The 13,999-nt window shown below is 48.8% G+C and overlaps 4 protein-coding genes across 4 annotated transcripts; 3 read left to right on the forward strand and 1 right to left on the reverse strand.

The window, feature by feature from the left end:
* Positions 1-1,201: 1,201 nt before the first annotated feature.
* Positions 1,202-2,515, reverse strand: CTAM01_16912 (uncharacterized protein; the record flags this gene model as incomplete). The annotated part of the gene is made up of 1 exon (XM_060532904.1): positions 1,202-2,515. The coding sequence occupies one exon, from the start codon at positions 2,513-2,515 to the stop codon at positions 1,202-1,204; it is 1,314 nt and encodes a 437-aa protein (XP_060372515.1).
* Positions 2,516-8,962: 6,447 nt separating this feature from the next.
* Positions 8,963-9,447, forward strand: CTAM01_16913 (hypersensitive response-inducing protein; the record flags this gene model as incomplete). The annotated part of the gene is made up of 2 exons (XM_060532905.1): positions 8,963-9,087; positions 9,141-9,447. The coding sequence occupies 2 exons, from the start codon at positions 8,963-8,965 to the stop codon at positions 9,445-9,447; spliced, it is 432 nt and encodes a 143-aa protein (XP_060372516.1).
* An 811-nt stretch (positions 9,448-10,258) lies between these two features.
* CTAM01_16914 (uncharacterized protein) lies at positions 10,259-10,813 on the forward strand (the record flags this gene model as incomplete). Its single annotated transcript, XM_060532906.1, has 1 exon — positions 10,259-10,813. The coding sequence occupies one exon, from the start codon at positions 10,259-10,261 to the stop codon at positions 10,811-10,813; it is 555 nt and encodes a 184-aa protein (XP_060372517.1).
* Positions 10,814-11,268: 455 nt separating this feature from the next.
* Positions 11,269-13,615, forward strand: CTAM01_16915 (uncharacterized protein; the record flags this gene model as incomplete). The annotated part of the gene is made up of 4 exons (XM_060532907.1): positions 11,269-11,595; positions 11,657-11,743; positions 12,012-12,066; positions 12,129-13,615. 4 exons carry the CDS (start codon positions 11,269-11,271, stop codon positions 13,613-13,615), a joined length of 1,956 nt encoding a protein of 651 aa, XP_060372518.1.
* Between the last annotated feature and the right edge of the window lie 384 nt (positions 13,616-13,999).

The raw sequence follows: 13,999 nt of genomic DNA on the forward strand, positions 1-13,999 counted from the left end.
TCCTCGAGAGCCTGACGAAGCTGATCTTCGGTATATTGAGGCATTATATATAGAAGAAGACATGTGCAAAAGATGAGCCCATTTGGACGCGAATTGAAAATGTTGTGATAAAAGGAGGTTGGGGGTGGGCATTGGGTTGTGGTGGATTTTCGCGTTTTTGTGGGTGCCAGAAACAGGGGGGTGCCAGGAAGTGGGTATGTTGACTTAGACTTGCGCACCACTTCGGCTCGCTTATTTTGACCGTTAACGTCTTCTAAGCCGAGTCAGTGTTCCGTTCAACAAGACACGGCCACGTAAAGATACCTAGGCTCGCGCCTATTCCATCGTGCAAATTGAGCAAATCATCTGTCGCTACAGCCGTCAAGGCCGCCTTGTCTTGTTATCCTTAAATTAGGGTAGTGTAGTCACAGACTAAGAGACTTGTATAGATCACAGTATAAGATTGCATTACATTTGGTAAAGAGAACTTGAATGGACTCTTAGAAGCGCGACGAACTGGAGAGGCACCTCTGATCGAGTAAAAACATAGCAAGACGCTGGTGGACTAGGAGATATAATACGGGGCTACGAACAGACAAGAGATCGCCTTTTGATTGTTCACTGACGGGCAAGCTTGGCTTGAAACTGCAGTTCTCGACGAATCTGAAGTGTTATAGCGTATAGCTATTAGGCAACAAGGCGAAAACTGAACATCTCATTTGGATCGAACACCACACCTGATATATTCCAACAAAAACCCTCGATAATTCTTACTCAGCGCAGTAGATTGAATACAAAACTGCTTCAAACCGGTGTACTATGCAAACTATTCCACAGGGCCACCACTGCCTTCTACGAAAAGCACCACTCCATCTTCTGACCTCAAAGATAGTTATGTGTATGTATCCATCGATCTAGAACCTTCGACGGTGATGAAGGCGTGTGAGTAAGCAGTACCGGTAAAATGACCTAATGACGGCACACAGGAATAGGGATATCAAGTAATATGGATGTCGAATTGTATTAGGTGGCTATCTGTGGGACATACCCTGCTATCTCAACTTCTCCGCCGCTGTCAGCAAGCTCTCTCATTCTGCGGTACAATTATCCTTTTTCATGAGCCCTGTCAATAAAGCCCATGCCACCCCGAATGTACAAAAGAAATCCTCAACAAGTAATTGGCTCGTAAACATGGTCGAATCCCCAGATATAAGTTCCAAACTCACTCCTTCTGGTCCAAAACGGAAGCATGCAACACGGTGGGGCTTGTCTGAATAAGCGTACCAACAGTAACATGCGGCCAGCTGAGGTTAGCAAAGTCCAGTGTGACATTCTGCGTGTACTGAAGCTGAGTGTACTCCACGGACACCGTCTTTGCTTGCGGGATCGGGAAGTGGACCTCAAAGACGGGCACTTCCTCACCCTCGCGGAGGGGCAGCGGCGAGAAGTGCTTGCACCGCTGGTGCTCCGAGGGTCCCTTCCACGGCTCGAGATGGATCTTTGTGCGGACGGTGGAGATCCAGTACTGGGCCTCCATGCGGGTTGCGTTGGCGTTGGCACGGCTAGGGAGTTCGAGGGCTTGTTGGCCGTCACCGACAAGGAAGCCGATGTTGGAGGTGCCGCCGCCGAGGTTAGTTCCCTCGGGCTTGGTTGTGATCTTGTAGGAGGTGTTCTCGAGGATGTTCTTGCCCTTGTTGGCCAGCTCCAGGACGACGTTGGGGTTGTCGATCATGTCTTGGGTGATTGTATGGGCTTGCGTGAACTTGTGGAGGTCTTGCGGGAGGCGGAAGGTGGCAGGGTCTTTTGCATCTTGGCTGGGGAAGAGGATTCTTTTGCCGCCGCCGACCGGGAAGGGCTTGATGTCGACTTTGGGAATGAATGGTGCTCCCACGCTGAAGGATGGCTCCGAGAAGCACTGGGCGTTGATGGTGGTGCCGTGCGGGATGGAAGCCATGCGAGCAAGGGATGTCTTGAGCTTGGGTATACTTGTAGCGGGGACGTGCATCCAGAGACCGGGCTCGAAGTGAATGACGGGAGGTTTCGGCTTCGGCTCCGTGATATCATGAATGGTCTGGGTGTAAGGAACGCCGTTCAGTTCGATGTCCTCCTGCTTCATCAGTCCGCGGTTGGGCACATCGCCGAGACCGGGAGCAAAAACTTGGCTCTCGTGCGTGATGTTGAGTTGGAGGATGTTATCCGGGATGAAAGGGGGCTTCAGCACGGGGGTGACTGCCAATGTGGTGGGAGAGGTAGTGCTGTGAGGGCGGAAGATGGTGTTAAAGCCTTTACCGGTGAAAGTGCGGTTCTCCAGCTTCTTCAAGATTCCCAACGGCGGGGCTGGTGCTTCTGGTGTTGCTTGTTGAGTGGTGTTGGCATGGGTCGTATCCGGAGTGCCGTTGTTGTGGGCGTTGGCAAGGTACGGGCAGCCGCCACGGCCGTTGGAGTTGTGGTCGCTTTGTGGCTGGAGGACGGTGGCTCCGAAGGAGTTTGCCTCTGGGACGCTGATCGAGGCGGAGGTGGTGATTGGGAGACCCATGACTGCAAATGTGCTTTGGAATGTTTGGTTCTTCAAAGTAACGGATGAAGGTGAGCTGTGTGGTGAGATGGATGAGGGATGATGATGAGAAGATGGGATCTTTAAGTAGTTTTTCCCTGATACTATCGATGGCATCTGAATCAAGGTAAATGGAAGCACAAGTTACACGAGCAACAGATAGGCAGAATTCCGCAAGCGCAGATACGAGCTGACTGTTGATGGCTTCAGTTGGAGAGCTGAAGTGTGAATAAGACACGTCGAACGCCACAGCCTGCAAGCTCGAAAGTATCATCTGAGTGGCATCAGCCGCATTCGAAGCTGACAGTGAGGCGTTCTTTACTTCCGCTTCTCTGCCTTCGTAAGTTGTGTGGCACTCCAACTCGCTCGCCGCCTTCATACTGGCAAACAAAGATGAGACGCTGTAGCCTATCTCTTCACTATGAGGTCCAGCAGGGATCGTACGCCACTTTCTAGGCAGTAAGGGTCCTATAGGCCCTATCATGCGAATACTGCATCAATACTAGAAAAGACGATTGAGAGTTTTCGAGTGTCTCATATCCTGCTCTAGGCCTTAGAAAGGTGCGGCTGAAGCTCAGCGGGCACGTGCCGGTCCGCTTCCGGAACGTTGAAGCCTGCAACCAAGCCGCATCGGCAGTTTGAGAAATGAAAGTCCCTGGATCTCTCGCGATGGAATTTCTGGTCTTGCGAAGCCAATGTCCCTTGGATTCCTCACTGGAGAAGCCGGCTGGTTATCTTGAGTCACAATGGCACATACTGACTTTTAGGGGTAAGTACGTCGCACAACACTCACGTTCATCGGGGACTGAGATCATGGGAAAAGTCGAAGGAGTCTTACATGCAGGTACAGCTTATAGCCTACTTCAATCTAGCACATGTGCGTTTCCGAGGGGACCCCCAATCACATCTTCTCCCCCTCATCAGCTGGAATCCAAGTGTCTCTGGCTTTTGGAAATCCTACACATCTCATTGGCCATTGTCCGCATGCCACCTTTCCCATGCCATGTGCTAATCTGACGGCACCTAGAGGAAACGTGGAAATCCCCCACCCGGGTACGACGGTCTAGATCCCCTAGTCTTGAACTCTGGCATGCAAGCTGTCGGACCGCCTCACCCCGCCACTGCAACCGGAGGGTTCCGAGGCTTCGCCCAGATTTATGTCTCAGCCCTTTCTCAGATAGGCTTTCTGTCAATCAGCCCGGTGATGCGGAACGTTCCACCGCACCCGGGAAACGAGATGGCGGGGTGGAATTGCCATGAGTTGCACATGGTATTCACTTGCGTTGCGCGGCGGGCAACGGGGCGACTTTTCGGTGAAGAATGTGTGGCACCAGGGACTATTCCCGTCATGTGTGCGGGTGGGAAAGATGGCCGTAGAGCATTCTCTTACCTTGAATCAGCAAGGGTATGGATTTTCTACTATATGAGCTGTACTACGACTGGATTTCACTAACACAGGTGCAAAAACATATATGGGGCAGGAGGCATGCATGTAGGTGCTCCTTCCCGTTGGCTACCTCCCGACCTACGTTAGGCCTGATAAATTCACCAGGAATACGTGACATGTGCGTCACTGAATCATCGTAGCGTTGGAAGCCGTAGGAACATAGCCAGCGTGTTCCCTTTCCATCCTAACAACAAAGATCGGGCCTAGTAATCGAGTAGTAAAAGCCGTGAAGTGCTGACTATCGCGTGATGCTCCGTACTCTTCAGGACTCCTGCGTTCAATTCTCGGTCGGCTCCTGTTGTTTTCGTCTTTTTCTTGCCGAAAAGAAATTGATCAATGAGTCGCTTGTATTCTACTACTCTCTTCATTGCTGGAAAGGCATGCACCCGGCCGGTTCGTCTCGTGGACTTAATTCATAAGGCGGCAATAAGCTTCTAACTGTCGCCTTGTGGTTCTAAGACGCCGTTATGCCTTCTTTATGACGAAGCGACTTTTCCCAAATGCGATGGGCTACGGTAAGTAATTGATTTTTACGTGCCGTGAAGACGGGTGATTATCGAGGAAGGAATGAAAAGCGCTTTGCTGCTCGGCGTGAGGATGAAGCTCAAGGGGCTTGATCTGGGCCATGCCAGAGACCCAGCCTCTTAAGTCCATTGCTCCCAGGATCCTTCGGAAAGCACAATTTCCGAGACAAGAACTAAGTCATGCCGCAAAGAGATGTCAAATCTGGTTTTGTTGGTGTTACCCATGAGCCTGAAGATCTATCTTGATTCTTGATGACGCAACTCGTCCGGTACGTGAAATTAGAGCGAATGGCTAACGGACTTTCGTCAAAGCATTCAGTATCAAACAATAAAACCGATCAGAGAAGTTCCTCCGATTTCTCTTGCTGAGATGCTATCAAATGTGAGGTCTGCTTAGCAGTATATGTAGCTGACACCGAGAGGACGGCGTGACGCAAGCAACATATCACGACATTGAAATGCCTATCTAGGTACGTATCAAGACGTCACTCAGCTTCCCAATACACAGGGATATCGTGAAATGATTGAATAAAGGGCACAGACAGGCTTTTAAGCTTGAAGAGACATCTCACAAATAGCAGAACACCGCAAAAAGCAAAAGAATGCGTCGAGGGGGAATCGAACCCCCGGCTCCCCGACGCTGCTTGATGGCAACGGAGAATTTTACCACTAAACCATCGACGCTGGGTGTTGATGATTCGAGTTGGTGACTCGGATGCTGGTTGGCGACGAGAATGGGACTCAAGTTGAGAGACAGGTGGGCAGGTGCTGTTGTGTGTGTTCGCGGATTAAGATTGTGGAGGATGATGGTTCACGAAGTCCACTCAGTCCACTTTTACCTTGATTGGACTCAAATGATGTTGCCCCCACTCCAAAAAAGGGGGCACTCAAACTTGAGTAACTTTGCAGGTCTTGTGCAGTGATTTCATGTCTGATTTTAGCCTCATTGTTTTTCGCTGCGACTGCGGAGGCAACAGCGGACGGAGAGACGGAAACGGATCTGGCGATATCCTATCAGCTTGGACGAGCTTGTAGAAAGTTAGAGATACTCTGATTTCAGATTAAGTAGGTCACTGCGTAAATCAGACGCGGTCGCGCCATGTGTTAGTAACCACAAGGCACATCGCATTTGACGTCCGTGGCTGCCTAACGGCAATTTGCACCAAGAAATGGACACAAGCATCTAGCGCATCTACAGAGGGCGTCTAAAACTACAGACAAAGTACTAGAAGTCGTCATCGGATGTTGGTGCTACGCTGTGATTCGTGATACCTCAACTGTGTTGGTGTGCTCTGTGATAGGGCTGACTCAACCAAAGGTTTCTGCAGTGCGCCTCGTGACTTGAGACAATGAGGCTCAATTTCAAGCCAAGCCGGAAGTAAATGAGAGTTTCAACGTCACCAGCTGGTCTAGCTGATGTTACATGTAGAAAACTGAAAATCCCGTTTGACTATGACATCAGGATCAGTTTCCCCGTGCCACGTTGGAGCAGAAGCCTTGTGAGACGTCTGTCATACATGGTGAGCTAATTCATCTTGATATATTGCCCTCGTAGAGGCTGCTCACATCATTACGGCGACTAATGGTTGCAGTGAGTCCTCTTGTGCGAGTACCATTTGCTTCACCTAATCTAGCAGGGTTGTATGAAGGTCGCAACAATGACCCATTCATACAAGGAAGATCACAATCGTGAAGTCATCGGTCGCATGATCATGTCACCATGGTAGAGATTGTGAGACCAGCCACCAGGTAGAGCTAGGTTCTCTACAGCTGAATATCACAGAGCTTGAGAAGCTACGATCAGAAGCCAGCTAACAGCTAATAGATCCTTCAGCTTACATGGGCTGCTATCAAGGTCACTTTCGCAGCTCCTAAACCAAAGGTAGTGATGTTACGACATCGTCCTTTCCCAGAGATGATAGTAATGCATCATTGATTTGAAATTTTGAATGACTTACTGGTAGTAAGGACCATGGAAAATGGAAGAGAAAGGGCTAAGTTGAGAGGCAGCTTTCGAGGACGACCTGATACTAGCGCATGATAAATCCTGAATGGGCTGAAGATATGGAGAGGTCTTCCGGATCAACTTTGGCGACCAGCAAAGTTCATTTACCGCGATGAAAGTATGTAGATAATCATGATACAGAATTCAGGGGGAAAAGTATGAAGTAAAAGGGACAGTACTACGAGGTATCCATACCCGGAATGATTCTTTCGTTCTTACGAGACCCCAGCGAAATCAAGAGACACGCGCTGAGACCGTTGTGTTGGAGAACATGACCATACCGCATCTCTAACAATTGCTCGAAGAGCTGCAAATGTAAGAAAACAGACAATGGTAGCAGCATGATTTAGCGTAACTCATGTGCTGTGGATAATTAAAAGGAGTTCTTACAAGGAAGCCTCGCTGCCCGCGGGGAACCTAAAATCAACCGTTTCTGTGAGGGTGAACGATGCGCTTTCAACTTGAGTTTTCAGACTCCAGCTGAGCCTCTTTCACACGGTCTTATTTTAGAATTTTTCGCCTTCGAGGATACCCGCCGGTATCCTGTGGCTTGCAGATCGAAACGTTATCGCAGAAGCATGCGCCTCTTCCTTAAGCACTCGACCAGCGCGGACCCAAATGTACGCTACTCTCTGGCTTGATCCTAAATTCGGTTAGAGGGGAACCCTGAAATCGAGGAAGTGGCGTCACGGGCCGCGCCAAAGCCGCATTAGACCTTTCCCCGAACACCCCGGCGCCCCGAACGGGGAGCCGAGTCTTGCCGGATTCGGATACGAAGTAGACATCGACGTCATGAACATGCCTTTCAGGGACGTTGGTCGGACTCAATTCACCCGGCGACTTGACCAACGTTACGTTACCTTATTCTTAGCGTTCAAAGACCGAGAATCGCTTCAACGTGCTGGCTTTCTGTTCTCCCTTAGCGATAGAACTTAGCCGCGAAGCCGACTTAGGCGAGGTCTATCGTGTCCCTGTGTCATTAGCGATGTCTCATCGCCCATTGCCACAGCCCCTTGACACAAGTGGTGGATCTCGTATAGACTCAGTGGTCCACCGTCCGCAGACTGGCGAGGGAGAGGATCGGTGAAGGTCTCACCGCCACGAGATAATGAGCTGGGTAACCTGTTAAGCACCTGCCAATGTAGACGGGAAAGTCTACTGAGCCCAGTGGGTTCGAGTTACGATTTATCGGAGCCCCAGTCGACAGTTGGCAGAAAGGTGTGTCTCTTTCGCTTCCCGGCTTCTTGCAGAATTGAAGCCGATGGAAATCTCTCGAACTCCAGGCTGAAAATCCTCTTCCGATCTTCAAGTAGCTTGAATGGTCAGTCACAAAACATAAACAGAAACAACAAATCATGACCTCAAGAGAGTCCACGCTCAGGATTTCGACCGAGCAACAAGTCATGCATAGAAGGAGACCCCTGCCATCGACATGCCAACGCTTCAAGCTTGGCAGGGAGAGTGGGGTCGGCCAACTGCACGCTGCGGGCAGGGAAATCGGCTTTGGCCCGGTTCATCTGAGCCGCGGGAAGAAGCTTGGCGTGCGTAAGGCTCGCTTGGTCAACCTTCTGGGCTGAAAAAGAAGCCTCCGGGGAGCTAGTTTTCTCCGAGGTTGGGGGAGTGATGATCGCGCGACAGGGGTGACTTTGTCTGCAAGCTGCCCAAAATAGATAGATTAAAAGTTGACAATCGTCCCATCATGTGCCTTGAGGCGGGGAAAGTTGTGGGGTGATCCAATCAAAAGGCTATGCGTACGAGGGTTCGTCTAATCATACAACATAAGCTGCCAAACCTTGAGCCCGTCATTAGAGGGGGCTTTTCTGGATCCATTGTGGACATGCGGGAGTTTAAGCCTGGGGGTCTTTTGAGGGAATTCTAGGTGTTCCCGCAATTGAAGTTGGAAGGCCCCTTTTCCACGTTATGCCATAATCAACATTGGCTGTGATTGTACATAGTATTGGAGATGCTGCATGTTATGGTAAGGGGGCGCGGTTGATGTGTTTCATTATGCGCGCTCTCGCCATCAGAAATTCCTATTTTGCGCATGGCAGGAAATTGTAAATTGAACAGGGCTATTACCGAGTAATTGGAAGTGGACTTCTCCGTTGTTTATTTTGCATAATAGACGTCATATAGGGGTTGGAGGCTATGACGTTTCACCTCAAGACTAATTCGGGAGTCGGGTCAAATACGAGTTCGGCAGTACCGGGGTCCACCGATCGCCGTTGGCGATCGTCATTGCCCCGGTGGATAGCCTCCCGACTCCTCGTATTATTCAAGATTTGGTTGCAATCAAAGTGATATATAAGGTTGACAACTTCGCAAGTCATCATGGTAATTTCGATCTGTATCACACACAATCAACTCATCTAATCACAACCAACTCACAACACACAACAACCTATTCTTTAATCACCCAAACAAACACCAAAACCACCACCACAACCTTCAAAATGCAGTTCGCCACTCTTCTCGCTTCCGCCTCCGTCGCTGCCGCTGCTGCCATCAGCAAGCGTGACGTTACCTTCAAGGTCACCAACTTCGGTGCCGACTGCATTCCCCACAGCACCCAGTGCTCGTAAGTTTTGACAACTCTGCAACATCCTCTCACACATGCTAATAACCTTCTAGTTACGGATTCACTGTCATCCAGCCCGGTACCATGGAGACCACCGGTGTCAACTGCACCGCTCTTGTCCCCGGCAACACCGACGGCACTCTCCCCGATGTCAAGGAGGGCACTTGCACCCTGTCCTCCCGCACCTTCGACGTCGTCCGCAGCGCCGAGGGTCTCACCCTCACCGTCTCTCAGCCGGTTACCCCCAGCAGCAACCAGACTGGCTCCCACCTTCTCCCCAACTCCGACTTCGAGATCTCCAACCAGCCCAACGCTGTTGTTCAGCACTACACTGGTGCCCGCTCTTTCGACCTCGAGTAAATATTTAGCCGATTTATTAAAGAACACGCTCCAGCGACGATAGGAATGGGTGTACCTTACACATAGCATTGGGAGGATGGCAAAAGATTGTACAACATATGTTTCGAGAGAGTAAAAAGATACCATCATAGAATTCAACTGATTATCCATCCACAAAGTCAATTTTCTCATACCGGGCTCTCATTAATTGAACACAACCTCTAGCTCAATGCTGAGCTCGTGGTATATTGTGTGAAAGGTCACCTGATCCAGAGTAGCATAGGTTTTGCTGTACCGTGCTTTCATTACGATAATCGCTCAGAAAGCTGATATGATGACAGTTCCCTTGTCCCTCGGTTGTACTAGACGTACCTGACATAAGTACATCTCTAGGCTTCTCGCAAGACTTATCTGGTTAATACCGACCAGACCGAATCAGCAGCAGGTGTTCTGAGCGTCTTCAGCCACACAAGGCATCCCTAGTAAGCCAACAGAGCAGACAGAATGCGTTTATGATTGGTCCTTCGCAATCCACTTAATCCAATCAAAGAAATAAGGCAACCATTCATTGCTTGCCAACACGCACTTGGGGAGATACCAAATCGCCGTACCACACCACCAAGACAATAGTCAGCAGTGCTGCAATGTCAAAAAGCCTGCAGCCTCATCAGCTGCTTACTTCTCACCCTTCTGAAATCAGGCTGTCATTATCCCTTAAATTGTCACCCCGAGTTCATTTCCTTTAATTTCCTTTCTTGCCCCAGAAGATTCTCATGGATTTGAGACCACGACAACCACCGGTCAACACGTGAAGCCGCGTCGTCATTAATCCATGGATCCTCTGTCTATATCCAGTGGCGTTGCGGGTCTTGTTTCCCTTGGACTTACTGTCTGCAAAGGTATCAATACCTTCTGCCAAGATTACAGGTCACGCGACTTTGATCTCATCAACCTCACGGAGCATGCACAAAGACTAGATTCGTTCCTTCAGCTGATACAAACTCGGTTGCAAGCAAGTCATCACATCGACTCAGCGCTGTCAATGTCCTTAAGAAACTGTTTCGACGCCTGTCAGGGATGCACTCAGGAATTTGAAATCCTGGCCAAAGAGCAAACTCGGTCACCAGGGCCAAGAGAACTCAAGGAGTATAGAAAAGATGCCGCGAGACATTTGCTGTATCCCTTGCAAAAGGCCAAGTTCGACAGACTAAAGGCAGAAATGCAAGGGTTCTACACCGCAATGACAAGTTATTTGCTCCTCCTTAACCAGTATGTAGTAAGATTTCCCCACTGGAACACTCGATTAGCTCTAATGTGGTTTCCAGTGACCTTACCAATGAGCTACGAGAAGCTGCGATTTCCGAATCCGTCAAAATGGTTTCTTTAATCATGTATGAAAATCAGAAGACAGCAAGCCAAATAGCTGCATTATTGCCTGCTTTGGAAAGAGTGATTGATACAAAGCTGGCTGGAATCGAACGCTCGTCATTGGTATCGTTGAGGTCTAGCCCAGGAGCCGGCGACGTTTCAATGAATTCCTCGCCTTCATCGCCTCCGTCACCGAAACATTGTGGGAAGAGTCTGCATCCCAAGAACGAAAGTCGAAGTAACACCGCAAACAGCTCGGCAGACGATTTCCTCACAAGCGACGCCGTGGCCCAAGCATCATCTCGCATCAAACTCGAAGATAATGCACCGAAGACTTTGCCTTCTTCAGAAGTACCGAGCGACGAAAATTATCAGAATTTTGGGTGTTCTTGCAGGGCCAACTCTCTCCTCGGACGGCGAGACGTGTCTATCCGTGGTCGCCCCAAGCACGACAGCCATTGCGATCTCTTCTTCATGAACCCTAGTCAACGAGCCATAAAAGGCAAGCTTCAACTTTTCAGCATTCTGATTTCTTGGAAATTGGAAATCCAGTACTCACGGCGACTGTTCTACCGAGATTTACAGATTCATCCTGCAATAGCAATAGTAGCGCGATCCTTGGTATCAAGTGACTCACCTGCTTTTACACTGGTCGATGAATTAGTTCTTAGAACTTCAGATATTACAGCAGAAGCTCTTCAAGCTCAGATATCATCAGTGTCAAAGGACTTGAGATGTCTGTTCAGGCGCGGCAGAGCCTCGCCAGGTGACATCAACTTCCTCGGTCAAACTCTTCTTCATGTAGGAGAACTCTGCCGTGCCATATCATCGTCTACTTTTAAGCTTTGCTAATTTCAAAAAGAGGGCTAGTAATGTGCATGGCCACTTATGGCCTGATCGAATGTCCGAGATTTGGGTACGGTTCATGAAGGAACTTGTACTTATGGGCGTACCCCTTAACGAAAGTGGATGTTTCCGGTAAGATTCGTTCTCAGTTTTCGACCATTGAACTTCAATAGACTAACAGACCTAGTTCGGCCCTGTCATGGTTTCTTGAGCTCCGTAGAAGAAGGCGCCTGGAGCATACGAAGAGGACTTCACAAGATCTACCAACAGGCTCGTTGGTCCTTGCAAAAGGATTAATTGAACTAGGTGCTCTATATATCGATTATCCAACATTCGGTTTAGAATCAGAAAAACTAGTCATCCTATCGGAATACAAGATTTTGACTTTACCTGATATCTACCAGTGTTTCTCGTGGCATCTTGATGGTAAGTCTGATGTTAACACATCTCGTCTTTTTATATTAGCCGCAAAGTAATGACGCTGAAAGGATTTGATTACGGTGCATTGTCCTCTGCGCTTTTTCAAAAATCAGAACCGGCTCTCCGAAGGATTTTGATGGCGTCGTCATCCATTATGATCGAGCGATGCCACAACGACCAGACTCCTCTTCATGTGGCCGCTTACTGGCCCAGAGGCCTCCAACTGCTTTTCGAATTGGCTGGAGATGCCTGTCGGCAAATCATTGATCTCGAAGACGCTTCGCAACTCACGGCAATTCACTCGGCCGTACTCTTGCATCAAGTAGACTCCGTCAAATTGTTGCTTGAACAGGGAGCCAGCATCGATCTTGAGAACAGTGCTACATTCTTTGGACACCCTTATACTCTCGACGCTGATTATCAGAGTCAGGAAATTATCGACTTGTTGTGCGATGAACTAGCCGTTCGCAGGAGAGAGATGTTGCGTTTTGCAAGGAAAACCTTGACGGTGCAAGAACTGTTCGCCCTGGGCACAACGAAACAAACCATGCTGCAAACGAACGCGTTTGAAGTTCTACAGGCACTTCAGGCCAGAAATATCGACATACCTTCAATCTTTCAGCGAGTCCGACCTGGATCAATCTACCATTCTCCGGTGATGAATGGTCAATTGACGGAAGGTTTATACCGCTCCGGTTTCGAAGGGTTCAACTTCGCATTCAATGGTTGGATCCCGCTAGCAACCATGAGAATATTCGGTGACTATTTCGAGGAAAATCCTGACGATTTATTGAACTCTATTGCCTGGTTTGAAGCTCACGGGGTTGACATTAAGCATGCCATCCCTACTTTTAGCTGCAGTTCGAACGAGACAATACCTTCATCGTCTGCGTCTCCTACTACTCTTCTTCGATTGGCCACTGCTTTTGGGAAAATGTCAAAACTTCCATGCTACATTGACTCTTCTCACCCTGCTGTCTATCATGTCAAGAACAAGTCACTTCTTACACGAATCCTTTCTGATACATCTAGAGACGGTTGCAAATGTTATTGCTCAAGCCGAGGGTGTAGTCCAGCCTCCGCATTCGCCAAGGCTTGGCCAGGAAATGGCAGTTATGTCAGCGAATACTGGATATTGAATCACTTGTGGAATGTTTTTTCAACCATTCTGCATACTTCGCGCCAACAAAATCCGCAACCTTTGCTAGATTTTGTACGCGCGACGACGTTTGATTTCCTCGGTATGAGCCATACATGCTGCAAGTATAAGTACGACACCAGGAGAAAAGCCAGAAACATCACGAATGTGTATGATGAGATATGGATAATGGACCCAAAGGAAGTGGCGGAAATACAGGAAGAGGACCGATATTTGGCCGACAACTTGGAAGAATTGATGGAAGAACTTGCTATTAGGTTGATAAATCCAAGTTTTGACCCGGGAGACTTTGGGAGCTATTGGCGCACACGAGTGGAAGAGGTTGAGGGAACGAAAGAAAAGTTGACCTGTGAGGATATACGCGCGATCCGAGAAATCGGTATCAGTTTAGAATGAGGCAGTTTGGCGAAGGCAGTCTTTTACATCATTTTAGACTTCTCTCCATTCGATGCCAATAATCTTAATAAATCACTGCCTCCTGTATGCCAGCAAGAAACTTCAAGATTTCGGGGATTGCGTGTTGTAATTTCCGTATTGCATCAAATCCCCGGACTTCAAGAAACGGATTGTGGCAGTCCCCGAACTTGTGCCAATGACTATGCTGCATTCTGCAGGGTATTGACTACACAATCTACGATGTTGAATGCGTACGAGAACACATGAACTATCGATGTCTTTTGGGAAATTTGCTTGAATCGCACTATTCATTTCACCTTCAAGATGAGTCGCACATATTACCTGCTTATCTGCTTAGTTAACAGCCTTGCGTGACTTGCCTGC

This window comes from Colletotrichum tamarilloi (assembly GCF_030869305.1).
Source record: "Colletotrichum tamarilloi strain Tom-12 chromosome Unknown Scaffold_282.1, whole genome shotgun sequence".
Lineage (NCBI taxonomy): Eukaryota > Fungi > Ascomycota > Sordariomycetes > Glomerellales > Glomerellaceae > Colletotrichum > Colletotrichum tamarilloi.